The sequence below is a fragment of the Hyperolius riggenbachi genome, chromosome 8, assembly GCF_040937935.1.
Source record: "Hyperolius riggenbachi isolate aHypRig1 chromosome 8, aHypRig1.pri, whole genome shotgun sequence".
Classification (NCBI taxonomy): Eukaryota; Metazoa; Chordata; class Amphibia; order Anura; family Hyperoliidae; genus Hyperolius; species Hyperolius riggenbachi.
The window spans coordinates 274,662,769-274,689,400 of record NC_090653.1 but is presented as its reverse complement, the minus strand read 5'-3'; the positions used below and the strand labels follow the sequence as shown (position 1 = coordinate 274,689,400).

Below are 26,632 nucleotides of genomic sequence, written 5' to 3'. Positions count from 1 at the left end.
GCAGCGGGGGGACATAGGAGAGGCCACAATAAGAGGGAGCAGGCATGGCGCCGATAGCGCAAGCCATGCCTGCATCCCAGGGACACGAGCGGGCCGCAGCAGGTGGCCTGGCGGGCCGGATGCGGCCCGCGGGCCGCCAGTTGGACAGCACTGGTCTAGAGAAAAGGGGCCAATTCACTTTTTCACCTGTGTTTTTTCCTTGGTGATATTTCCACAACTTGTAAATAAAATGCCTTTTAGACCACCAGCAAGCAAACAAATGTTCAAAATAATGTTGGCAGTGCTTTTTCACATACTTTGTGGTACTTTTTCCATTGCAAAGTGCTAAAAAGTTAATTTGAATTGAAGATGAAAAATTATTTCCTAGGAGAAAACTCAGGAGAAAAAGTTACGGTAATTGCATATGGGATAAGGAGCCATATGCAATTCATTTTTTCACCTGTTTTTTCTCTTAGGTGATATTTTAAAAATTGTCAATAAAATACATTTAAAACCACCAGCAAGGACTCAAAATAATTTTGATAATACAAAACTGTAACTGGTACTTTTTCAGTTACAAAGCGCTGAACAATTATTTTAAATAGAAAATAAAAAATGATCTCCTAGGAAAAAAACAGGTGAAAAAGTTAATTGCATATGGGCCCAGGTGTCTTAAAGGGGATCTAATTAACATGTATAAATACATCAGAGGGCAATAAAAAAGCTTGGCGGTTGAACTTTTTGTCCCTAGGCTTTTACAAAGGACTAGAGGACATGATCTGTGCATGGAGGAAAAACGTTTTAGCCATTTATTTAGGAAAGGGTTGTTTACAGTAAGAGTGATCCAAATATGGAATGCATTGCCGTAGAAAGTAGTTATGGCAAATTCTATATCTGTGTTTAAAGGGGGTTTAGATGCTTACCATGCGTTGAAAACTAAAGACATCCATGGCTACAATTACTAGGTAATGCCCAATGGTGTTGATCCAGGGATTTTATCCGATTGCCATCTGGAGTCTGGAAGGAATTTTTCCCTTTTGGGGCTATTTGGACCATGCCTTGTAAGGGTTTTTCGCCTTCCTCTGGATCAACACGGATATGTGAGGGAGCAGGCTGGTGTTGTACTTTGTTTTCTGGTTGAACTCGATGGATATGTCTTTTTTTTTTTCAACCCAAACAATTATGTAACCCATTAGCGTCATGCATGTTACCAGGTTAATGGTGTGTGTTGCTATGGTAACATGTGGGGTAACGTGTCGTGCATGTTACCACAGTAAAGCTCATAAAGGGCAATTATTTCCTAAACTATCAACCGAAGCAAATAGGAATGATAGTTTTAAGCGACCGTCATTGAAAGTGTATGCTTATTTTTCGTTAATGTGGACTTGTATTGTTTGATTCAGTGATCTGTCCTCTACTGTTTCAGGTAGTTTTCCTCTTAATTTCATGAAGATTCATTTTAATGTTTTTCAATGTTATCCCGCAGTGCTGCAGCCCTTCTGGTTGGCGAGAACTTGTCGGAAGAAGCAATACTAGTGGTAAGTTTGAATCGGAAGATCTGTGGATGGATGTCTTCAGACCTACTGAGCATTTTTCCCTAGTTCGAAAAGAATAGTCCGCACCACCAGGGCTGTGGAGTCGGTCCAAAAATCCACCGACTCCGACTCAGTTTAGGATTCCTCCGACTCCTCGACTCCGACTCCTCTAATTTGCATATTACAATTTTGTTGATTAACAGTATGTAACGTGAAATTCGTCTCTTAACTGCCAACGCTTAGGAATTTTACAAGACAACTGAAGTGAGAAGGATATGCAGACTACTATATTTATTCCCTTTAGACTAAAACTAGTCCTTGGTAAGAGTACTTGTAAAAGGTACAAACCGGAACAAAGAACATCTATCAGGCCCTAGGCAATGTAACTGTGGGTACATGTAAGAATGATGTGCAGGTACTCTGCAGGGGAATGAGGAGATTCTTCCTCTATTACACATTCTTCATGCACAATCTGAACCAGGATTATGGGTGATAGACAACACCTCTGTGTTCAATGTGCACAACATTCTCAGTGGATTCCCTGCAGCTCTGTGGAGAGCATATGTAGAGTATAGTACTACTGTGTAACAAATTAAACCTGAGACAACAATATAATCCTAATTCTAGGCTAAAATGATTATAGCCCCTTCCCCTTTAATTACATCCACACGCAGACACTCACTCCATTCAAACTCACTGCAGTGAGATGATCCACAGAAAATGTCTCAAAAAGGGGATCCCAGTAAAGAATTAAAAAAGATTACTTGTGTTCCAACTATAACAAAAAGTATCCAGACAGTGTCCAGTAGGTGTATCCTTTTTAAAACAGTGAATCTGTTATCCGATCTGGCACTCTGTTACAGAGTCCTCGTTTCGATTTTCAATTCCTCTCATGCAATGAATAATCACAAGTCCATAGAGTACAATATGATGTCCAGGCTGTAGGCTGTTGGCTTATCTAAACATCTGCGGACCCGCATACATTACCCTCCTGCAGGCGGGTAATGTATGCGGGTCCGCAGATGTTGGACTCATAGCAGAAGATCCAGGTGTAGTACGCTCCCGGCGGCGGAGTGTGCGCATGCGCACTACGCCAGACTGGCTCAAGTACCTGGACTCATAGCAGAAGATCCAGGTGGCGGAGGACAGCAAGGGACCGAATGGCCTGAAGGGGGCTGGAGGAAGCCCCAGGTATGTATAAAGCTTTTCTTTTAATTCGCCTCAGGTACCTTTAATTCATAGTCGCCAAACCAAATTTTAACAACATATCAATTTATTTCATGAGCAAAAAGAGTGCATACATTTGCATAAATCAGCATCAACGCAGAATTATTTCCATCTCATTGACCAGCTCTATTAGTGACACGGCTACACATCAGGCTTTATTCTTACAGCATAGATGTTATTTAGTATAAATAAGAGATTCCTGTGTACAAATCCTATATACAGTCACAATCAGATATGTATATCTGACCTTAAAAATATGGGGACTGCTTTATTGAAGCAGCACAAGTAACTAATTTTGATTGGTTTATTTCATTTTTGTGGACTGAACACAGCTATTACTGTATATATACATTATTTTTAATGACTATTATCTGAGAAATAGAATTTTTTTATCATATCTTCTATTTTAATTACAGTTACAAATTCATTAGGAGTCGGTGCATTTTTTCCCGACTCTGACTCCAGGCACCCAAAATTGCTCTGACTCCACGACTCCGATTCCACAGCCCTGCGCACCACATCCAAGTATAAGTCAGCTTTATTGAAGGCCCATAAGATGCTGTGTAGCAGCTACAGCCCGCTGTTTCGGGTTACTTGCCCTTTTACAAGCCGCTCAGCATAATTCTTATTATTATGATTATGCTGAGCGGCTTGTAAAAGGGCAAGTAACCTGAAACAGCGGGCTGTAGCTGCTACACAGCATTTTCATAAAGCTGATTTATACTTGGATGTGGTGCGGACCATTATCTTCGAACAAGACTGATCTTCACCCTGTTGGTACAAGGGGTTGGTTCCCGCACACCCCCAGAGGATTGCCGAGGTGCTGTTCCATCTCTCTTGAATCAAGCTTTTTTTCCCTATTCATAAATAGTAATGGAATATAATATTATCATATAATATACATATATATGGCGCCATTTAATTCGGTAGCGCTTAAAGGAGCTGTGAGGTGAAAAAATAAATGTAGCATCACTTACCTGCGACTTCTTCCAGCCCCCACAAGTCATTTTTGGCCCTCGCCACAGCTCCGGTTTTCTCCTGCGTCCCGCTGGCAGCCTTTGATGGTACATCAGGAGTATACTGCGCCTGTGCAGTACTCTCCCGGTCAGGGCCGGATTTGTACACTTTACCGCCCAAGGCCACTGTCAGCAGCCACCCCCCTTCAGTATATGTATCCAGATGTCTCTCCGCCCCCTCCAGTAATAAGTAGCCAGATGACCCTTCCCTCCTCCTCCAGTTTAGATAGCCTGATGATCCCCACCTATTGATGACTCCCCCTTCCCTCTAGTATAAGAAGCCAGATGCCCCCCCCCCCCTTCTATATAGAAAGCCTGATGAACCCCCCCTCCCTTTAAAATAGGTAGCCGGGTGACCCTCTCCTCTTTTCCTAGTATAGCCTGCTGGATGCCCACCCGCCCTTGATCCTGAGGTGCCCTAGGCCATGGCCTATGCGGCCTTAGCTTAAATCCGGCCCTGCTCCCGGTGACGTGGGCGCATGCGCAGAAGACTGTGAATTGCCCGGGTCGCCAATCCTTCAGAGGCTGCCAGCTGGACCCAGGAGAAGAGCGGAGCTGCGGCGAGGGAGACAAATGACTTCTTTGGGCCGGTAGAAGCCCCAGGTAAGTAACACTACATTTGGATTTTTGATCCCTCGCAGCTAAATGGGGTGCATAGGACAAAGGGAGTACAACACTCTGCCAATTACTTCTATGTTCCTGTAAATATACAACAGTTGCAAGAATCAATAAGGAAGGGAGCCCTGCCCTTGTGAGCTTACACTCTAAGGGGGATAGGGGAGGAAACACAAGTTGGACTAGTGATCAAGCTGTATAGCAATTGTCATTCAGCTCCACATTGTGCGGAAGATTGACCTTGGTTAGTGTGTGTCTTTGGTCAACTTACAATCTTCTATGAAAATGTGAGTTTTAAGGCTGAATTTAAATGATTTGAGAGTTAGAGAGTAGCTAATATGTTGTGGGATGGAGTTCAAGAAGAAGGGAGAGGCCCGTGAAAAGTGCTGTATGTGAGGAGGTGATTCCAGTGGAGGATAGAAATAAGGTGGTTTGCAGAGTGTAGGTCGTGGCATGGAAAGTAGTGAAGAGATATATGGACGATGTGATGAGCTTTGTAGGTAAGTTAAGGTGGCCATACACTGGAAGATTAGTACATGGCAAAGAAATGAACAGCGCTACTTAAAAACAGATGAGTGCTTACCTGTGAGAGAGTGCAAGCCCCACTTGTGGGATAAAATGCACACCTAGCACTCCCCCCAGAAACTGCAAGCGCACCTTGAACCCAAACAGAAGATCTGCATATACACCGAAAGCAAGACTGCTAAGTGGGAGCAGCTGACCAAAAATGAATTGTAGGCCATTCGGAAGCGGCCTGGTGATGCGCTGATCCACCTTTTGCGCAATTTTCAATTTTCGATTTTACTTGGTAGCGCACCCAGGCTATGCATATACATAGGTTAGGATTTAGTTAGTGTTAGGTCCCCTCCCATATGAGGATGACTTCTTCGCAGTGGGTGGAATGAGTACTTAACAAGTTGCATGCAAGCTGTTACAGGAAACCAACATCCTCCAGTGGTAGACAGGTTATGTGTGTTCCAGGTGTGTATTTTATCCCACAAGTGGGGCTTGCACTCTCTTGCAGGTAGGCACTTATCTGTTTTTAAGTAGCGTTGTTCATTTCTTTGCCATGTACTAATTTTATTCATTTTTGGTCAGCTGCTCCCACTTAGCAGTCTTGCTTTCGGTGTATATGCAGAGCTTTTGTTTGGGTTCAAGGTGCGCTTGCAGTTTCTGGGGGGCCTCAGCGCACCTCTGATTGTAGGCCATTGGGAAGCGGCCTGGTGATGCGCTGATCCACCTTTTGCGCAATACACTGGAAGATGGCCACCAGATTCCACCAAGTGATAGATCCCTATCTGATCAGAGAGTGAATTGCATATAGACTTTTAATTTAGATTTCAGCTTGAAACACATTTTTTGAACCGTGGCAGTACAGGGAACCCCTTAACCCAGCAGCATGTATGTAGTCACGTAACCTACATGGAGGCTGGGGGAGACAAGACACAGGAAGGAGTGCATCAGTGGACAGGTGAGTGTGCGCTTTGCTGTCAACACTCTGCAGAGGCCCAGGGGGTGCACTAGATGTGGGGAGTCTGACAATTGGCTGTCATGATCAGATGTACTTACCTGGGGCTTCTTCCTTCCCCTTGCAGTCTATCAGCTCTGAAAGATCTGGCTACTGTGCACGAGCAAACCTATCCGCACGCCACCTTGATCACTCTCCAATGGCCAGTAGCAGTTTGCGCATGTGCAGTTTGTCTTTGTAAACTGTGCAAGCACAAAATCCCCGGCTACTGGAACGCAGACGAGGAGATGCACAGACAGGCCCACATGTGCACCGTATCCTTCGACACTGGGCGAGACTTTGGGAGGATCCATGGTAACTAAATCTGCAACCTCCTCTCCCCCCCCCCCCCCCCCCCCTCCTGCCTCGGAATATCTTTAACCTCCTTAGTGGTAATCCCGAGTCAGGCTTGGGTCAGAAATCCGCAGCTCAGAGTAGTAACCAAGCATTAAAGAGAATCTGTACTCTAATATGCTTACAATAAAAAGCATACCATTCTATTCATTATGTTCTCCTGGGCCCCCTCTTTGCTGTTTCTGCCACTCCCTGCTGCAATCCTGGCTTGTAATTGCCAGCTTTAGGCAGTGTTTACAAACAAAAAACATGGCTGCTAACCAGCATGTGATAGACTGAGAGAAGCTCAGTCTGTGACTCATACAGAGCCTGGAGGGGGCGTGGAGAGGGTGTGTATAACTTCTGCTGATCACAGCAGAGCAGCACATTCCTGCCTCAGCCGACAAAGCTGACAAAGGAAAGAGGATTAGACTATATAACAGAGATAATACAGCCACTGTGCAACTAGGAAAGGCTGAAGTAAGACAGACCACATAAGAACAGGTATAGAAACTTATAGGATAGAAGAAATAAGGCTGAAAATTTTGTTACAGAGTCTCTTTAATGCAAACAGAAACTATAATGGTCAACTACCGTACTTTTTTGCCCACCCTGAGATACTTGGAACATGGACTGTGTGTCTGTTTCCAAAACTCTTTTAGACCGGTTTGCTGGTTGTGTCTTGGGTTGCATCATCCAGCCATGTGGGCATCTCTAGCACTCTACCTATTTTGGGGCTTTGAGGTGAGGAGTGGTTAACTCAGCGCAAGCGCCTCCTGTTACAATGCACATTGCCTGGCTGTCCTGCTGATCCTCTGCCTCTAATACTTTTAGTCATAGACCCTGAACAAGCATTTGCAGATCAGGTTTTTTACTGCATTTCCGCATGCTTGTTTCGGGTGTGATTCAGATACTGAGGCATGAAAAATCAGCAGGCCTGCCAGGCAACTGGTACTGCTTAAAGGGAAATAAATATGGCAGGCACCATATCCCACTCAGGTCAGTTGTCCTTTAAAACAATTCTATTTGATGATAGACTATAGAGAACTGCATTCTTCCATTCTTTGACCGGATGCACTTGAATTCCCTTTTCAGGACGATCCCTTCAAAATTCAGACTGGCGGGATGGTTGATATGAAGAAGCTAAAAGAGCGTGGAAAGGACAAGTAAGAGTCCATCTGTGTGATCATGTTTGCATTGTGAGGAAGTTGAAGCAATGACCTTTATTGTCTTCTTGCTTTTCTGTCTTCTTTAGGCTGGGAGAGGAGGAGGATCTGAACTTAGGGACCTCATTCTCAGCAGAAACCAACCGACGGGATGAAGATGCTGACATGTATGTGTGGGGAGGGAAGGGATTTCTCATTCTGGTTGCAGGTCATGCAAAGTGACACTGAATACAAATAATCGGTGGGTGATTCCTGCAGTGTTATAAATGCACAAAAGGGCCTCTATTCATAAAGCATTCCCGCATGCGGTAATGCTCAAAACAGCTGACTTTAGCGACCATTTAGCAAAGTGTCCATTCATAAAAGCTGTTTCTGCATGAAAAGCTACAATTCCTGAGCAGTGCGGGAAATTACCGCCTTGTGCGGAGATTATCACGTCACTAATGTCAATTCATAAATATTAGAGCAGGAGGAATGAGAACGGAGAATACCGGCTGTTTAGATAACGCGATAAGCATGCGGATGACAGGCAAGCCAATAGGGACAGACCTCCCAGGCAGCAGCAGAGAGAGCAGAGCAAACAAGGCATCCAGGAATACCAAGGCTGTTTTTTAACCTCTTGGGTACCTGTTTTCAGATAAATTTCACATCAGAAAGCCTGCATGTGTAACCTTTCTGGAAGTTCTTCTAAGCTGCGGCAATTAAATAAATTGTTTGGAAAGACTAATAGACAGATTCTGGCAGATTCAGGGCAAGGAGAGGCAGTTTAAAAAAAATGCACATGTAAAGGGATGCTGGGGCTGCCTCTTCTATTCTAACGCTGTCTCCGCATGGAGAAAATGTATTAACTCACCGCCAGTTTAGTGGTGAATTCCCCGACCTTTCATTGCAAGTGTAAACTTTTTTATCAAGCACACAAAAATCTAAAATACCGATGCAGTGTTTTTACCTCCAAGATTTTTTTTTACGCAAATGTTTTATGAATAGAGTCCAAAGTGTTTGTTACTATCGGCAGTGCTTCCGGATATGAACAGCTGTGTAATCCACATGTGCTTTGCGCAGAAGTTGGTCAATACCTGCTTTTGGCTGCACTACTGACTACTATCAGTTTTGGCTGTCAAGCCACATTTTTTCACCCATCTGAGGATTATAAGCAATTTTGGTGTTGGTGACACCCATAATATTTAGCTATTCACCAGGGGCGTAACTAGACTTAATTGGGCAAAAATGATAGCATGTGACCCCCTTGGTACCTGAACCTCATGAGGGTCATGTGTTCGGGAGATGGCGAATAGCAGCAGAGAGTGTTCTGCTGTGAAGTTGCGTTTTGAAGCAGGAAAAAATTACAGGCACTCCCGCTACTCAATACGGATGGCAGGAGAAGGTGGCAGGGATTATTTTTGTAAGTGAACAGGGTTTTTTTTTTTGCTAATTGGCTGCACTTGCGGCTGGGGAAAGGGAGGAGGAGGGGCCCCCTGCAATGGCAGGGGTCGCAGGGGTAATTGTTATGCCCATGCCATTCACCATCCCTTTGGCCTTCACACAATCTCTCACAGTAATAGTTAGTAAGGCAGGGCTACATTTTTCTGACACTGCAAATAGATGCGGTTATATTCACCGTATAAATCTCAGAGCACATCTCATGGGCATGCCTTTAAGGCTCCAACCAGTACTGTAAACTACTTAATGCATACCTTTCTGTAGCTTGTGCTCTCCTCTTTCAGTTGATGCCTGAATCGCCATTCTAAACCAAATAGTTTTTGTTCGATTTCATCTTGGCTATGTTATAACATCCAGGTCACCACCGTCTTCTCTGTTAGAGAAGTGCATCACTGAATGAAGCAGAAAGAGAAAGTGACACACATGGCCATTGCAAGAGGCTCCTCCAGAGGGGTCATAGCACGACTTTGTTGGAAGTCGTCTGGCTTAAAGGCATGCCCATGAGACGTGCTCGGAGTCCCTTTAAAATTCTTACATTGTGCATCAGTTTTTTATCCCATTTTCCAACCTGCTACATTTTCTACCCGCTCTCGCTCCACGCTGCTGCTGCTGCCACCGCCCATTTGCAGCCTCTACCGTCGTCCTTTTGGGTCCCTGCATGCTGGAAAAGCCGTTATACCGATCCCAGCAGAGGCATCACAAGCTCCCATTCGTTTGCAACATACCAATGGGAATCGTCTTCCACAGGGAGGATTTTCATAGGTCCACTACTAAGTGAACCAATGAGAATGCTCCCTTGGGAGACACAATTCCCATTGGTCTAATGCAACCAATGGGAGCTTGCGATGCTTCCTGGGGCTCTTGAATCAGTGTACCCGCATTTGTTCCATGCAGGGACCCGAAAGGACAGCGGCAGGTGAGCATCTTCTGAAAATACACACGATGAGCAGCCTAGTGAAACACATATTCCTTCGGCTTCGATCATCAATCGTTTGGTTGATTGAGGATTATCGTGCAGGATCCACACTCTGCAGGCAGATGCTACGTAGAAAAGAGCTACAGCCATTTATTTTTGTGTGCTTACTTTTCTAGTTGGCCATATACAGCAGCACATTTCCCACTTATTTTATGTGAACGGGGCAGCACATTATAAAAAGGCGTGCATTATTTTCTGTTACCCTTTCTAAATTGGTTGAACGTTTACTAATTGTGGCTGATAAGGTGACTGTGTTTAACTGTCTGAATTCACCACTTTAAATAATTTTGTAACTGTTATTAAAGAGTGCTAATGCTAAGAATTACAGAGCCCTGGATTACAATACAATACAATAACATTTCTATAGCGCTTTTCTCCCATAGGACTCAAAGCGCTGATGGGTGGGGGGGTTGTCACGGTGTTTAATACTCATCTGTCCCCCCTCCTTGGCGGTGCAGTTGCGTCAGTATTACCGAAGACTGCCGAAGCTCTTCGGAAACCTCCACCTGTGTTGTAGTAGTCTGCCCCCAACTCGGCAGCCACTAATTAGGAAGTGCCTGCCAAGCTGGGGGCAGGGCACAGCAATGCAGATGAGCTTTCGCCAGAGCTCGGTGGCGTTTATGGAAAAAAGCCCCCAAGGCCCATTTTTTAGGGAAGCGGAGAGATCACCTGCCTGGATGGTTTCCACATCAGAGAAACAGTTGCACACCAGACTAGGATTCAGGCCTCATTCACACCTAAAATCGAAACGCAAGCATTTTGCATTTTTGTGCGCTTTTTTTTTCACCCCCTCCCGGTGCTCCACTGCGCCCTGCGTTTCTGGTAGAAGCACATTTCCAGAGCAGTTTTGTAATTCACTCCCTAACCCAAGTCAGGAAGTGAACTCTTTGACCCGGAAAATAATAAATCCATTGTATTTATTCTTAAAAACTCTCACGCATTCACTGCGCAAAGCGATTTTGTGAGCGTTTGCATTTTTCCTATACCTTCCATTGAGGCAAAATAGCCTCAAAAATAGTACAGGCACCACTTTGCTGAACGCACGATGCATGAACTGCGCTGATATGAACCTTTTCATAGAGATTCATTGCACAAGCGTTTTGTGGGCGATTTTTAAAAATCGCCTGTGTCACACGCCCCCTGGTGGCCAGACCGCACAATGCCTTCCAATCTGTTCCAGCACACAGACCATGCAATCGGTGCGCAGAAATCACTGGAATTTTGACGGCAGACAGGCTAGAAGAAGGCATGCGATCTATAAAACACAAAATACTAGGCTGCCACCATCTCATTCTAATGGGAAGAGAAGCCCAATCTGCCTGATACTAATACCTGCAAATAAAACAGTTAAAACACACCCTGTTCTGACTAATAACCGCAATTCTCAGTAGCGAATCTTCAGAAGGCTAGGATTCTTTCTGTGTGTGTGTGTGTGGCTGAATAGTAGGAGTAGCCGAAAGATAAATAACTTTTAGAAGTATTTTTTTATTATAAATGCAATATAAATAATGAATATATACAGAAAATCATTAAAATAAACAATTATACAGACAATAGTAGCACAGTATAAAATAAAAAGTGAAGAAAATAAACGAATACTTAGGTTCAGGCGGAAATGTGTCCTTTCTGGGAAAACACGTGAAGTTTCTTTGTTTCCAGAGCAAAGTTCAGACAAGATGGCCGCTAACCACACGGTCCTCTGGCTAGCAGCAGCATGCTTTCGTGACGATGGAATGTGGAGGACTCATGGGAGGAGTCCCTGTCAAGTTCTTTTGAATGACCCACATTTTTGGGTGGGGTCTCAGGTTCAGCCCAGGGGCTGGACAGGGGCAGTTAACCTTCTGGGTGGGACATTTTCCATCCACCCAATATGACATTTCATGTGGGACGCACACACATAACCACAGATTCATATTCCTCAGAATATGACAATTCTTAGGATATCAAACTTGATTAAGGTAACATGTTCTGGCATGAGGCAGCTGCATACCTCTGTGACTGGGTATGTCAGTGGCCCCAATTTAATATTAAAATATTCACCAGATCTGGACCAGCAGAATGATATAACTTTCATACCTCTCATATAAATGGTATTCCTTAACCACCCTGGTGTTCTATTAAGATCGCCAGGGCGGCTGCGGGAGAGTTTTTTTTTTTTAATGAAAAAAAAAAGATGAAAGCCCACTAGAGGGCGCTCCCGACGCATTCTTCTGATTGCCTCCGGCAATCAGAAGTAACAAGGAAGGCTGCAATGAGCAGCCTTGCGGAGTGACGTCATGGACGTCAGCCGACGTCCTGACGTCAGCCGCCTCCGATCCAGCCCTTAGCGCTGGCCGGAACTATTTGTTCCGGCTGCGCAGGGCTCGGGCGGCTGGGGGGACCCTCTTTCGCCGCTGCTCGCGGCGGATCACCGCAGAGCGGCGGCGATCAGGTAGCACACGCGGCTGGCAAAGTGCCGGCTGCGTGTGCTGCTTTTTAGTTTATCAAAATCGGCCCAGCAGGGCCTGAGCGGCACCCTCTGGCGGTAATGGACGAGCTGAGCTCGTCCATACCGCTAAGATTGTTAAACAGGCTAAAATCATATACTACATTTATGTTTAATGCTGATGGAATGGCTCCACTGTGTCTGGAGCACTGCTGTGTGGGAAGCTCGCTGTTGCTGAAATCACCAAATGGTATCTTGCCAGCTCAGCAATTCACACTTAAGGTGGCCATACACTCGTTAGAGTAGCAGCAGATAGATCCTCAGATAGATTTCTGATCTATCTGATGTCTTTAGGAACATTTTTTACTAGGAACAGATTTCCAATAGATTTCAGTATAAAATCTATTGAAAATCGATCTGATGGCATTTTTTTGCCATCAGATTTCCATTAGGTCCAATGCAAAATGATAATCTCAACAGATCGACCTAGATTTTCCAGCATGTCAGATCGATTGAAATCAGCCGCAAATCGATCGGTCAATCGATTTGCGATGGATTTCGATCGAACTGCCGCTAATCGGCTCAGTGTATGGGCCCCTTTAGGTGTCACTGGCCTATGAAGGAACTTCTTTTTACCAAGTTAATTACACAAACAGGTCTTATCAGAGAGCATACTTGGCTCTCATGAAAAGAACTCTTCTAATAGCTATGAAGAAAACAGAGACCCCCAGGCTTGACTGCAAGGACCTACACATCCAATTATGATCTGGCATGTCAACGACAATCGGTGCAGAAAACCGATTGCGTTTTCTTGTCTCACGGCTCTTCCGTGACAGTTTGCACTTGAAAAAAGGCAGAAAACGCCCCTAGTGTGAACGAGCCCACAAGGTGCTGGACCAAAACGACAATGTAGAAAATTCAAAGGTTCTGCACAGTCAATGACGTTTTCATAGTTGTTTACTAAACCACGATGAACCTTCATTGAGTGTGCGGACCCTTTGGATTTTCTGCCTGGAGGGATGATGCCAGAATATCCCCCTAACCCCCCACCCCCAAATCTATCTCCATTGAGACATAACATGTCATGACTGTCAGTTTTAGATTAGGTAGTCTTCAAATATTATATTTCGATTTCAGTCAGTTGTGTCCGTGGGTGTGCTAGGGATGTGTATGCTTCAGTATGAGCAGGAATCCCTCTAGTCTAGTGTGTGGCTGTGTTACTATTTGGAGTTTGCTTTTTCTGCTCTTCATCTGTACGATACTAATGCTGTTGCCGTTGATCTCAGGATGAAGTACATTGAGACGGAGCTGAAGAAGAGAAAGGGCATCATCGAGAACGAGGAGAGGAAAGTGAAGCCAAAGAGTGCAGAAGATTGTTTGTATGAACTGCCAGAAAGCATCAAGGTCTCTTCTGCCAAGAAGACAGAGGAGATGTTGTCCAACCAGATGCTGAGTGGAATCCCAGAAGTGGATCTGGGAATAGAGTAAGTCTGATGGTTCTTTGAGGGCCTGAATAGTCAAGAATTGATCGGATATGCAGGGACGGATCTAGGGGGGGGGGGGGTCAGGGGCAAGCGGGTATCTTGCCCCAGGCGCAGTTTGTTGAATTCTTAAAAAGGCGGCAAAATAAATGGCAGTTTAGGCGCCAAAACCTGACCTTTAGGCGCCAAAACCTGGCCTTGCCCTAGGCGCAACTTGGCCTTGATCCGTCCCTGCGGATATGTTGGGGCAATATATGTCCTGCTGATTCAGTTGCAGTGATTGATTCAGCTGTCGAAAGGAAATCTGGGGGGGGGGGCTGTTACTTTTTCCAGCCCCCTGCAGCCTTAAAAGTTCCCTGGTCTCTGATCCCCTTTGTTTATTGACTCAGCTCTGGTAAGGACCGTGACCCAGATGGGTCGCACGCTACAGCACATAGTGAGCGTTCTGTGCATGTGCAGTTCATAAACATACGCAGAGCGCTCCCAATTACCGGAGCATTGTCAAGAAGACGTGCCGATGGGTCAGCACATGCACAGTAGTGTGTGACCCAGCCGACTCACTGACTTTATCAGGACTGTCAGAAGATCAACAAAGGGGACCAGAAGACTGCTGGTGCTGGCAGAAGCCCCAGGGAAGTAAAAGCAAACTTGTACACCCGCCATGAATATCCTTTTTAAACAGTCGATAAGTGTGTGACCACCTTAACACATTTTACCCACAAGTGATATGGTACAAATCAGCTGATTGTTTTGTTTTGTCATCTTTAGTGCAAAAATAAAGAACATCATCTCCACAGAGGAGGCCAAGGCCCGTTTACTGGCAGAACAGCAGAATAAGAAAAAGGACAAGCAAACCTCCTTTGTGCCCACCAACATGGCCGTCAACTACGTGCAGCACAATCGATGTAAGATTACCTGAGTGCGGGGCTTGTAGTGCAGAGGTGGGACTGACACTAAAAAAAATAAACACACCTCAGATCTGTCTTACATATACAAAGCCAACGTACTGGAGCAGGTCCTGAGGTGGTAAATGGGGTTTGAACCCTTGTGGGTGTGAGCCTCTACATATAAACAAAAAACAGTAATATTGGCTTCAGTCAGATAAACTGTCTAGACTCTACAGGATTATGAAGGACTCTAGCCAGCCAACAGTGCTTTGGCCATTTCATGCCACCAACAAACTCGGCTGCTTTTGCTCTGTGTTGTATTGATACAGTGTGAATTTTAGTGATAGTTAAAGTAAATCTGAAGCGATTTTAAAAACAAAAATCAGATATTTACCTAAGGAGATGGAAGGCTCTGGGTCCCATAGTCCCTTCCTGTTCTTCTCACGGACCCCTTGTTCCCCGCAGGATTCTCCAAATCTTCAGCTACGGGAGATTTTGGAAGTGTTTGGGAGCCTGAGTCCTCCCGAAGACAGGCGGCTCTGTACAGCGCAACCCAAACCTTCCCTCTCCTTAGGCAAGTATCTGATTTTTGTTTTTAAAATCACTTCACACTCCCTTTAAAGAGGCATTAAAGTCTGACATAACATTAAGTAAAAAACATGCTTTCCTACTTTTTATTACCCATACAGTTATATTTCCTTTTGTGCATAATTACGATTGCCTGTTTACAAATTACAAGTTCTCAAAGTACATTTTATCTGCACTTGAAAGTTGCCATTGTAAATTATTGCATCACTTCTGTGTATATATATATATTACAGTGTATCCAGTGAGAATGTGTCTTCTGTGAACACATTTGGCTTGTATTCGGCTGAGACACTGCTAGCAGGGTTTATATTATCCTGTTTGTTTTTTATCAGCTACTATAGTAATCGCTTCCCACTGAAGAAGAAAGTGCTGAGTTTAACAGTTTGAATGCCGCTCTACTATCAGTGTTTTTTCTGGTAGTATGTTTTTGCTGTAAAGAATCTTTAAGGGCAGAGAAGAAATGCTGACCACTTTAACCACTTCCCGACCGCCCACTACACAGGGGCGGCGGGGAAGTGGAGCCCTGCAGGACGGCCTCACCCACAGAGGCGGCAGTCCATTTAAGGGCATGGGCGGAGCGATCGCGTCATCCGTGACGCGATCCTCCGCCCGGGATCGAAGCACGGGCATTTTGTCTCCGCTCGCCGGCCACTTAGCAGAGCCGGCGAGCGGAGGAATCCGCAGGATCCACCAATCAGGGAGTATAAGGCACTTTGTTAGGTAAACAAAGTGCCTTATACGTGCTTCCTCCTCGCCTCGTGGTCTCATTGTTCCAGAGACCACCAGCGAGGAGGAAGCACTTTGTAAGTGACACTGCACGCAGCTTGATTTTGCCCACAGCCTCCCTGATCACCCACCCCAGGCCTCATACCCCCCCTGATCACCCCAGCAGACCCCTGCCCAGCACCCTTGCACCCCTGCAAAACCCCCACCCCCCCCACCTGCCACTAACTAGCGACGCTGCCCCTTAGTTTAGGTCCCTAACTGCCTCCTAGTCACCCCTGATCCCCCCTCCCTACCTTTAGATCACCCCCACACCCCATCCCAGACTACCCCCCTGTATACTGTATACATTTGTATACAGCTACATTATCCTCTGATCCCCCTCTGATCACCTGTCTATCACCTGTCCATCAGCCCTCAGCACCCCCACCCATCAGAGCAGACCCTAACTGCCCCGCGGGGGTAACCGATCACCTGCCCAGGCCCTCGATTGCCCTCGTACCCCCCTTCTGATTACATCCCCTGCTGTTTGTTTACATCTGTCCTCCCCAGCAATCACTAACTGATCTTTGATCAGTAACCCCCTGTGTCTGCCTCTCATCAGATCAGGACTCAGTCTGCCCCGTGCAGGCTCCTGATCAACCCCCCATCCCCTCAAATCGCCCTCAGACCCCCCCCCCTAATCACCGTCCAAGTGCATTGTATTTGACTGTGCTGCGCTTGTATTCGATTGTGCTGCGCTTGTATTCAATTGTGGTGTAATTGTTTTTGATTGTCCCGTGATCGGCTTCGATTGCCCCGTGATTGTTTGATTGCCTGAGACCCCACTTCCCGCCACACCCAACCCCACCCTCCCCCCACCACACCCAACCCCCCCCCCCCCCCCCCCCCCCACCACCACCACCTCCAACCACCACCTTCCGAGTGCATCAGATTTGCTTGTGCTGTGATTGGAGTCGATTGTGCTGTAATTGTATTTGATTGTCCCGTGATCGACTTCGATTGCCCCGTGATTGTTTGATTGCCTGAGACCCCACTTCCCGCCACACCCAATCCCACCCTCCCCCATCACCTTCCGAGTGCATCAGATTTGATTGGGCTGTGATTGGAGTCGATTGTGCTGTAATTGTATTTGATTGTCCCGTGATCGGCTTCGATTGCCCCGTGATTGTTTGATTGCCTGAGACCCCACTTCCCGCCACACCCAATCCCACCCTCCCCCATCACCTTCCGAGTGCATCAGATTTGATTGGGCTGTGATTGGAGTCGATTGTGCTGTAATTGTATTTGATTGTCCCGTGATCGGCTTCGATTGCCCCGTGATTGTTTGATTGCCTGAGACCCCACTTCCCGCCACACCCAACCCCACCCTCCCCCCCACCACACCCAACCCCACCCCCCCACCACCTCCAACCACCACCTTCCGAGTGCATCAGATTTGCTTGTGCTGTGATTGGAGTCGATTGTGCTGTAATTGTATTTGATTGTCCCGTGATCGGCTTCGATTGCCCCGTGATTGTTTGATTGCCTGAGACCCCACTTCCCGCCACACCCAATCCCACCCTCCCCCCATCACCTTCCGAGTGCATCAGATCTGCTTGTGCTGTGATTGGAGTCGATTGTGCTGTAATTGGATTTGATTGTCCCGTGATTGTTTGATTGCCTCTGAGACCCCACTTCCCACCAACCCCAATACCTCTCAAATACTCCCTTTTTGCTAGGTAGGTGCTCTTTTTTTCTGGGTAGTCTCGGAGGAAAACCCCATAAATTTAGCAATCCAAAATGGCAAGAAGGGGGCTTTCCGATGACGAGGTATACAGGTACATGGACCAGTCGGATGAGTTCTTTTGGGAAGAATCATCCGTCGAATCTTCCGGGTCCGATTTTGAACCTGTAGAAAGCAGTGGTTCCCTGACCGATACTGATGACGAGGCTATGGTCCCGGCTAGAGCCAGGCGTACCAGACCCCAAGTCGTTAGACCGCAGGTGGCGCAGGATCCGCCTCAAGGGCAGCAGGGTGGTGCTAGCGCTGTTGATAGTTTTCTTGGTGAGGCAGGCACCAGCAGCGCAGCATCTCCTGGACTTAGTGCCAGTGCTTCCGTAGACCCTGACGAAGTGGTGAGCGTCAGCATGGAAGTTGAAACTGGTACGGTGGCAAGTGCAGTAGTACCCCCGTCGCAGCCACCAAGAAGAAGACGGGCCCGTAGTACCCATAGACTCCCAGAGGTGCTGGCACAACCAGATTGGCAATCCCCTGATTCCGCCGCACCCGTAGTGCCCCCTTTCACCGCCCAGTCTGGAGTCCAGGTGGCGACAGCTCATCTAGGAACGGCCCTAGACTTTTTGCAGCTGTTCATCACCCAGGTTCTCTTGGACTTAATTGTGGTTGAGACCAACCGTAAAGCCACACAATTCATCACCGAGCACCCGGAGAGCATGTATGCCCAGCCTTTCGGGTGGAAACCAGTCCAAGTTTCCGACATTAAAATCTTTTTGGCCCTTATCCTTCACTTGGGACTAATGAAACAGAATGTACTGCGGTCGTATTGGTCTACGAACCCAGTAAATCATGTTCCCTTGTACCCTGCTGCCATGTCCAGGACACGATTTGAGTCCATCCTGCGCTTCCTGCACTTCAACGACGACAAAACCTGTCATGAAAAGGGCCACCCTGCTTATGACCGGCTCCACAAAATTCGGCCCCTCATAGACCACCTGTCATCAACATTTGCAGATGCTTATATCCCTGAACAGAACATCTGCGTAGACGAGTCCCTCTTACGCTTTACCGGGCGCCTTGGCATCAAACAGTACATCCCAAGCAAGCGCGCCCGGTATGGGGTGAAACTGTATAAGCTCTGTGAAAGGGCCACAGGCTATACATGTCGTTTTAGGGTCTATGAGGGAAAAGACTCAAAATTGGAGCCGGTCGGATGCCCTGACTACCTGGGGAGCAGTGGAAAGGTTGTGTGGGACTTGGTGTCACCCTTGTTCCAGAAGGGGTACCATCTTTTTGTGGACAATTATTACACAAGTGTGGCCCTCTTTCAGCACTTAAAGTTAGAAGGAATCCGATGCTGTGGCACTGCGCGGCCTAGTCGCCAGGGCTCCCCCCAACGGCTCGTTACCACCAGACTTTTACGGGGGCAGAGGGTCGCCTTGCGTACTGAAGACCTGCTCGCGGTGAAATGGAGGGACAAGAGGGACGTTTACTTTCTGTCCACCATTCACACAGACACGACAGTCCAAATTCAACGGGCAACTGCGGTCATTGAAAAGCCCCTTGTCGTCCACGAATATAATGTCAACATGGGAGGGGTGGACTTCAATGACCAGAGGTTAGCGCCCTACTTAGTTACCCGGAAAACAAGACGCTGGTATAAGAAAGTGTCTTTTTATCTGATTCAATTGGCAGTTTACAACAGCTTTGTTCTCTACAGTAAGGCTGGGAGAACTGGATCTTTCCTCCAATTTCAGGAAGAGATCATTATGGACATCCTGTATCCAGGAGGTGCCAGGCCCCCCCCCCCCCCCCCCCCCCAGATGCAACTAGCCGACTGCATGGAAGGCATTACGCCTATCAGCTTCCGTGTGCCCCAGGTCAACGCATCCGAAGAAAACGTTGCCGTGTCTGCAGCAGGGCTGGAACAAGGAGTGACACCGTTTATTATTGTCCCCGCTGTCCTGACCAGCCTGGTCTATGCGTAGGGCCGTGTTTTGAGAGGTACCACGAGCAGGTACACTATTAGAACCTAGGGAACTCCAGACACAGGAGTAGGCACACACTCAGTGGTCTTTCGCACATTGTCGCAGGGAGAGGAGAGGTAAGCTTGAAGACCAAACGGGTAAGCATAAAAATGGGAAGAAGGATCGGTTTCCATGCTTGATATTGCTGATCTGTCCTGGGTTGGCGATATAAGACGGCATGTTTGAATTTCCCTTGAGTGTGGACACCCCCGGTTTATATGTGATTTGGGCCTATGATGATGCTTTAATGCCACACAGAGTCATCTCTATTGGCAGGCATATTGCTGTATCCTACAGGCATAATGCTGTATACTAAAGTTCTGAGGCCCAGTCACATAAGTTGGTGGCTCACCCTGAGTGCAGGGTGGCACGGGGTGTCTCTCTCCTGAGGTTATCACTGCCATTGATGTGGAGGAAGATCTGCCATTGATGTGGAGCAAGGTATGTTTGCCGTTCATTTTTCCTTTCAGCCCAGAGTGCATTACTTGTATACCCAATATAAGGAGTATAGCAGAAACTCCTAATACTGGCCATACATGTAATGATTGCAGAGACCCTAAAATGCCAGGACAGACTCCACAAATGACCCCATTTTGGAAAGAGGACACCCTAAAGTATTATGTGAGGTGCACGGTGAGTTCATAAAAGATTTTAGTTTTTGTCACAAGTTAGCAGAATTTTTTTTTTTATTTTTTTTTTAACAAAGTGTCATTTTCCGTTAACTTGTGACAAAAAATAAAATTTTCAATGACCTCACCATTCCCCTCATGGAATACCTTGTTGTGTATTCTTTCCAAAATGGAGTCATTTGTGGGGTTTGTTAACTGTCCTGGCAAGTGGGCGGGGTGCTAAATTTTGAGCACCCCTGTAAAGCCTAAAGGTACTCATTGGACTCTGGACCCCTTAGCGCAGTTAGGGTGCAAAAAGGTGCCACACATGTGGTATCGCCGTACTCGGGAGAAGTAGTACAATGTGTTTTGGGGTGTATTTTTACATATACCCATACTGGGTGGGAGAAATACCTCTGTAAATGACAATCTTTTGATTTTTTTACACACAATTGTCCATTTACAGAGTTATTTCTCCCACCCAGCATGGGTATGTGTAAAAATACACCCCAAAACACATTGTACTACTTCTCCCGAGTACGGCGATACCACATGTGTGGCACTTTTTTGCACCCTAACTGCGCTAAAGGGCCCAAAGTCCAATGAGTACCTTTAGGATTTCACAGGTCATTTTGCGGAATTTGATTTCCAGACTCCTCCTCACGGTTTAGGGCCCCTAAAATGCCAGGGCAGTATAGGAACCCCACAAATGACCCCATTTTAGAAAGAAGACACCCCAAGGTATTCCGTTAGGAGTATGGTGAGTTCATAGAAGATTTTATTTTTTGTCAAAAGTTAGCGGAAAATTGATTTGTATTGTTTTTTTCACAAAGTGTCATTTTCCGCTAACTTGTGACAAAAAATAAAATCTTCTATGAACTCACCATACTCCTAACGGAATACCTTGGGGTGTCTTCTTTCTAAAATGGGGTCATTTGTGGGGTTCCTATACTGCCCTGGCATTTTAGGGGCCCTAAACCGTGAGGAGTAGTCTGGAAATCAAATTCCGCAAAATGACCTGTGAAAGCCTAAAGGTGCTCATTGGACTTTGGGCCCTTTAGCGCAGTTAGGGTGCAAAAAAGTGCCACACATGTGGTATTGCCGTACTCGGGAGAAGTAGTACAATGTGTTTTGGGGTGTATTTTTACACATACCCATGCTGGGTGGGAGAAATACCTCTGCAAATGACAATCTTTTGATTTTTTTACACACAATTGTCCATTTACAGAGATATTTCTCCCACCCAGCATGGGTATGTGTAAAAATTCACCCCAAAACACATTGAACTACTTCTCCCGAGTACGGTGATACCACATGTGTGGCACTTTTTTGCACCCTAACTGCGCTAAAGGGCCCAAAGTCCAATGAGCACCTTTAGGCTTTCACAGGTCATTTTGCGGAATTTGATTTCCAGACTACTCCTCACGGTTTAGGGCCCCTAAAATGCCAGGGCAGTATAGGAACCCCACAAATGACCCCATTTTAGAAAGAAGACACCACAAGGTATTCCGTTAGGAGTATGGTGAGTTCATAGAAGATTTTATTTTTTGTCAAAAGTTAGTGGAAAATGACACTTTGTGAAAAAAACAATAAAAATCAATTTTCCGCTAACTTTTGACAAAAAATAAAATCTTCTATGAACTCGCTATGCTACTAACGGAATACATTGGGGTGTCTTCTTTCTAAAATGGGGTCATTTGTGGGGTTCCTATACTGCCCTGGCATTTTAGGGGCCCTAAACCGTGAGGAGTAGTCTGGAAATCAAATTCCGCAAAATGACCTGTGAAATCCTAAAGGTACTCATTGGACTTTGGGCCCTTTAGCGCAGTTAGGGTGCAAAAAAGTGCCACACATGTGGTATCGCCGTACTCAGGAGAAGTAGTACAATGTGTTTTGGGGTGTATTTTTACACATACCCATGCTGGGTGGGAGAAATAACTCTGTAAATGGACAATTGTGTGTAAAAAAAATTAACAAATTGTCATTTACAGAGATATTTCTCCCACCCAGCATGGGTATGTGTAAAAATACACCCCAAAACACATTATACTACTTCTCCTGAGTACGGCAATACCACATGTGTGGCACTTTTTTGCAGCCTAACTGCGCTAAGGGGTCCAAAGTCCAATGAGCACCTTTAGGCTTTACAGGGGTGCTTACAATTTAGCACCCCCCAAAATGTCAGGACAGTAAACACACCCCACAAATGACCCCATTTTGGAAAGTAGACCCTTCAAGGTATTCAGAGAGGGGCATGGTGAGTCCGTGGCAGATTTCATTTTTTTTTGGTGCAAGTTAGAAGAAATGGAAACTTTTTTTTTTTTTTTTTTTTTCGTGTCACAAAGTGTCATTTTCCGCTTACTTGTGACAAAAATTAATATCTTCTATGAACTCACTATGCCTCTCAGTGAATACTTTGGGATGTCTTCTTTCCAAAATGGGGTCATTTGGGGGGTATTTATACTATCCTGGAATTCTAGCCCCTCATGAAACATGACAGGGGGTCAGAAAAGTCAGAGATGCTTGAAAATGGGAAAATTCACTTTTTGCACCATAGTTTGTAAACGCTATAACTTTTACCCAAACCAATAAATATACGCTGAATGGGGTTTTTTTTTATCAAAAACATGTTTGTCCACATTTTTCGCGCTGCATGTATACAGAAATTTTACTTTATTTGAAAACTGTCAGCACAGAAAGTTAAAAAAATCATTTTTTTGCCAAAATTCATGTCTTTTTTGCTGAATATAATAAAAAGTAAAAATCGCAGGAGCAATTAAATAGCACCAAAAGAAAGCTTTATTAGTGACAAGAAAAGGAGCCAAAATTCATTTAGGTGGTAGGTTGTATGAGCGAGCAATAAACCGTGAAAGCTGCAGTGGTCTGAATGGAAAAAAAGTGGCCGGTCCTTAAGGGGTAGAAAGCCCTAGGTCCTCAAGTGGTTAAGGTGTATGCGCAATCTCATAACTTTTTTCCTACCTCTATCCCAGAGGCGGAACTAAAATCATTTTACTGAGAAATTGTTCCAATGAATTTAAACACCTGAATACTCCCGACTGCCGCTGTTCAGTGCCCAACAAGAGGACAGGGTCAGGAGAAGTTCACTGCCCTGCAGGTCACATTGCACTTCATGTGACTTCCTCCTTCGGCTGGGTTCACATATGACATAGCGTGAAAGGCTACGTTTTTTTGTCATGTTTTATGTTAATGTTGAGTGCATTTTTAGTGCATTTGCGATGGATTTTTCATGCGTTTTAATGCGTGTGCGGTTCGCATATACATGCGTTTTGTATGTGTTTTCCATGCGTTTTTATATTTCCATTTATGCAAATCACTTGGAAGATAGCAGGAAGCGAAAATACAGCTAAATAAATTATTATTTGGAAAAAACAGATGGAAAACGCGTGAAAAAAAGCATACCATTGCATTCCCATTGACTTTCATTATGTGCATTTTGGCAACGTTTCTGCATAATATGCAACAAAATCAGCGTTTTTGCGGCAAAATCGCAGCGTTTTCTGCAACGCTAGCGTTTTTGCTATGTATGCACCCAGCCTTCCAAAGGAGACACATCGGAGTGACATGAAACACAATGTGACACACAGAGCAGTGAAAACCTCCTGGACTTGTCCACTTGCTCGGGTACTGAAGATTAGTGGTTGGGAGTATCTGGGTGCTCGTACTACACCAACACGATCTACCAGATTTCTTGATGTTTTCTGGTTTCTTGCAGACTTCTGTTGTTGGCATTATGTATTCCAGCGAACTGCTGATTGAGAAACCATAGAAAGGATAGTAAGAAACAGAGACGGAATACGGAACTTGTGAATTGCAGTTTTTTTACAAAATAATTGCAGGGTCTTTTAGAAACAAATACATTTCATAACATGGTTGTTCATTTAAATCAGGACTTGTTGAAAGCTGCATGTGTGCTTTTCTATGACTGCAGTTACACTTCAAGCTGTAGAGTAAGGTTACTCGCATGCTCTTCTTTGTCTAGTTTACCAGGAAGACCTGAATACTCCCATGAGGCGCCACAAAGAGGAACCCAAGGCTCGACCTCTGCGTGTTGGAGACACAGAGAAGCCAGAACCAGAGAGTAAGTGTGACGCATGGGCATACCTTACCCGATGCACCATTATAGTATGGAGGAACCATTGAGCAGAATTAAATGTAGATCTTTGAACGGAGCCTGTTGCAGTAGATTTGGGTAAACTGGGCAGTGTGCTATGCTGGGGGAATGGCAAACACGCTCTTGCTCATTTCAGAACGGGCTTGTCCTGATGCCCGCTATGCATATGACCATGCCGGCGCACTCTGCCGAAGGGTCAGATAAATGACGTTTTCGTTGTTGCGGTGCAATGAGATGGAGTGGAGCTTCACAACGCTATGGCCAGTTGTAAAACTGGCTTTAAATGTCCAATCAACCAAAAATCAATTAGAAGTATTGATCGGAAAAATCTAGGTCGATCAGGGGTGGGGCAAGATCAATGGCGGTTGACAACCAGTAGCATGCATGGTGGCCTATTCGTTAGCACTCTCGCCTTTCAGTGCTGGATTCCTGGGTCGTGTACCAGCCAGGGCAACATCTGCAAGGAATCTGTATGTTCTCCCCGTGTGTGCGTGGGTTTCCTCCGGGCACTCCAGTTTTCTCCCACATCAAAAAACATACAGATATGTTAATTGACTTCCCCTTAAATTGGTCCTAGACTACGATACATACACTACACTCAGGGCAGTTTCTAGGCTAAATTGCACCCAGGGCAAGAGTGTAAAAATTGCGCCTCCTTCCTTCCCAACCCCGTGGACTCACAAACCCTTATGCTACGTACACACATGCGACAACGATCGTTCGTTGTCAACGACGAACGAACTTTTAATTGATGAAAGAACGACCTAAGTAAAGTTAGTTGTAAAAGGTGTGTAACGATCTGATCGTTAAAACGAACGTTACAACAAATAAAGCAACGATTGCGCTTGCGCATAAAAATGAAAAGTTCCATGGAGAAATAGTGAAATGCGCATGTCAAGCCTAGTACGAACGATCGTTTCCAACGATATACTACTTTTGCAAACGATCGTTGTTAGGAAAAATCCGCCAAGCTAGATCATTCGTTTTGAACGATCTAGCTCGTCCGTCGTTAGACTTCATGGTGGTTGGCTGCTTTTTTTCAAACGATCGTCGTTTGAAATGATCGGGGAACGATCGTTTCAAACGACTATAGTCGCATGTGTGTACGCACCTTTACTCTTTACTAGTGACCAGCTGCTCATCCAGGAGTAAGCAGGGACCGGGAAAACACATGGGTGCCTTGCACTGACAGCCTGTAGTACTGCTACAGGACATCAGGTATCATTACGCGGTGGTGACGTGATGATGACTTGACGTCTGACGTAGGCAGCCTAGGAGGAGTCAAGGAAGGTGATTGTGTTGATAATCTTCTTCCATTTGGCTGCACTGCACATCACCAGCTCCCTAGCGATTATGTTCTTCTGCCTGCGCCCCCCCCCTTCTTCTACTTACCGGTCTGCACCCAGGTCGGTTGCCCTGCTCGCACTGCCCAAGAAATGGCCCTGACTACACTATCATACATACATAGACATATGACTATGGTAGGGATTAGATTGTTAGTGCAACACTGTGATTCTATCCATTTTCAACACATTCCCTGCTGGAATCTATTAGAAATTGATGTGCTGTGTGGTAGAAATGAATTCTCTCTAAATCAATTCCTTTCAGAGAGGAATCGATCGTTCTGGAACATTTGGTGGAAATCTATATGTGTATGGCCTAGCTTAATTCTAACTGATTTTGGTTTTTTTTCTATTGCTTATTAGAATCTCCCCCGAACCGTAAGCGCCCGTCCAACGAGAAGGCCACAGACGACTATCACTATGAGAAGTTCAAGAAGATGAACAGGCGTTACTGAACTCCTCACCAAATCCTACGGACTTTACAGCCTCCCCAGTATCTCGTCATTGTTTATTCATACCTTGTTTCTGGGACATGTGGAAAGAGAAACTGTAACAATAGCAACCCTGTGGGATACTTACCTCCGGAGGGAGAAGCCTCTGGATCATTTGAGGCTTCCCCTTCCTCCTAAGCCTAATGCTGCATACACACTTGAGATAAAAGTCTCTGGAAAAGGCAAGATCACAGACCAATTTTACCCCATTCCATGTAGTATGAGAGCCATACTCTACACAGTCTATTCTATGGAGCTGCACTCCCCATCAGATAAAATCTTTGCAAGATGCTGCACACAAAGATGCCCTTACACATTCAAAAGATCATTACCTGCAATAGATCCATTCCTGCAAAATGCATGCATAGTCTATGAGATCTGCAGATCCTCATACACACCTTGTTTAACAGACT

General features: G+C 45.6%; 1 protein-coding gene across 1 annotated transcript in view; it reads left to right on the top strand.

The window, feature by feature from the left end:
* The window catches only part of C8H9orf78 (chromosome 8 C9orf78 homolog), a 75,968-nt gene extending 49,577 nt beyond the window's left edge, over window positions 1-26,391 (top strand). Inside the window, exons 3-9 of the mRNA XM_068248943.1 lie at window positions 1,466-1,517; window positions 7,308-7,378; window positions 7,468-7,545; window positions 13,506-13,703; window positions 14,469-14,605; window positions 24,254-24,352; window positions 26,092-26,391. Of these exons, the coding sequence (XP_068105044.1) occupies window positions 1,466-1,517; window positions 7,308-7,378; window positions 7,468-7,545; window positions 13,506-13,703; window positions 14,469-14,605; window positions 24,254-24,352; window positions 26,092-26,183 (727 nt within the window). The 3' untranslated portion in view covers window positions 26,184-26,391. The remainder of the gene's footprint in view (window positions 1-1,465; window positions 1,518-7,307; window positions 7,379-7,467; window positions 7,546-13,505; window positions 13,704-14,468; window positions 14,606-24,253; window positions 24,353-26,091) is intronic.
* Window positions 26,392-26,632: the final 241 nt, after the last annotated feature.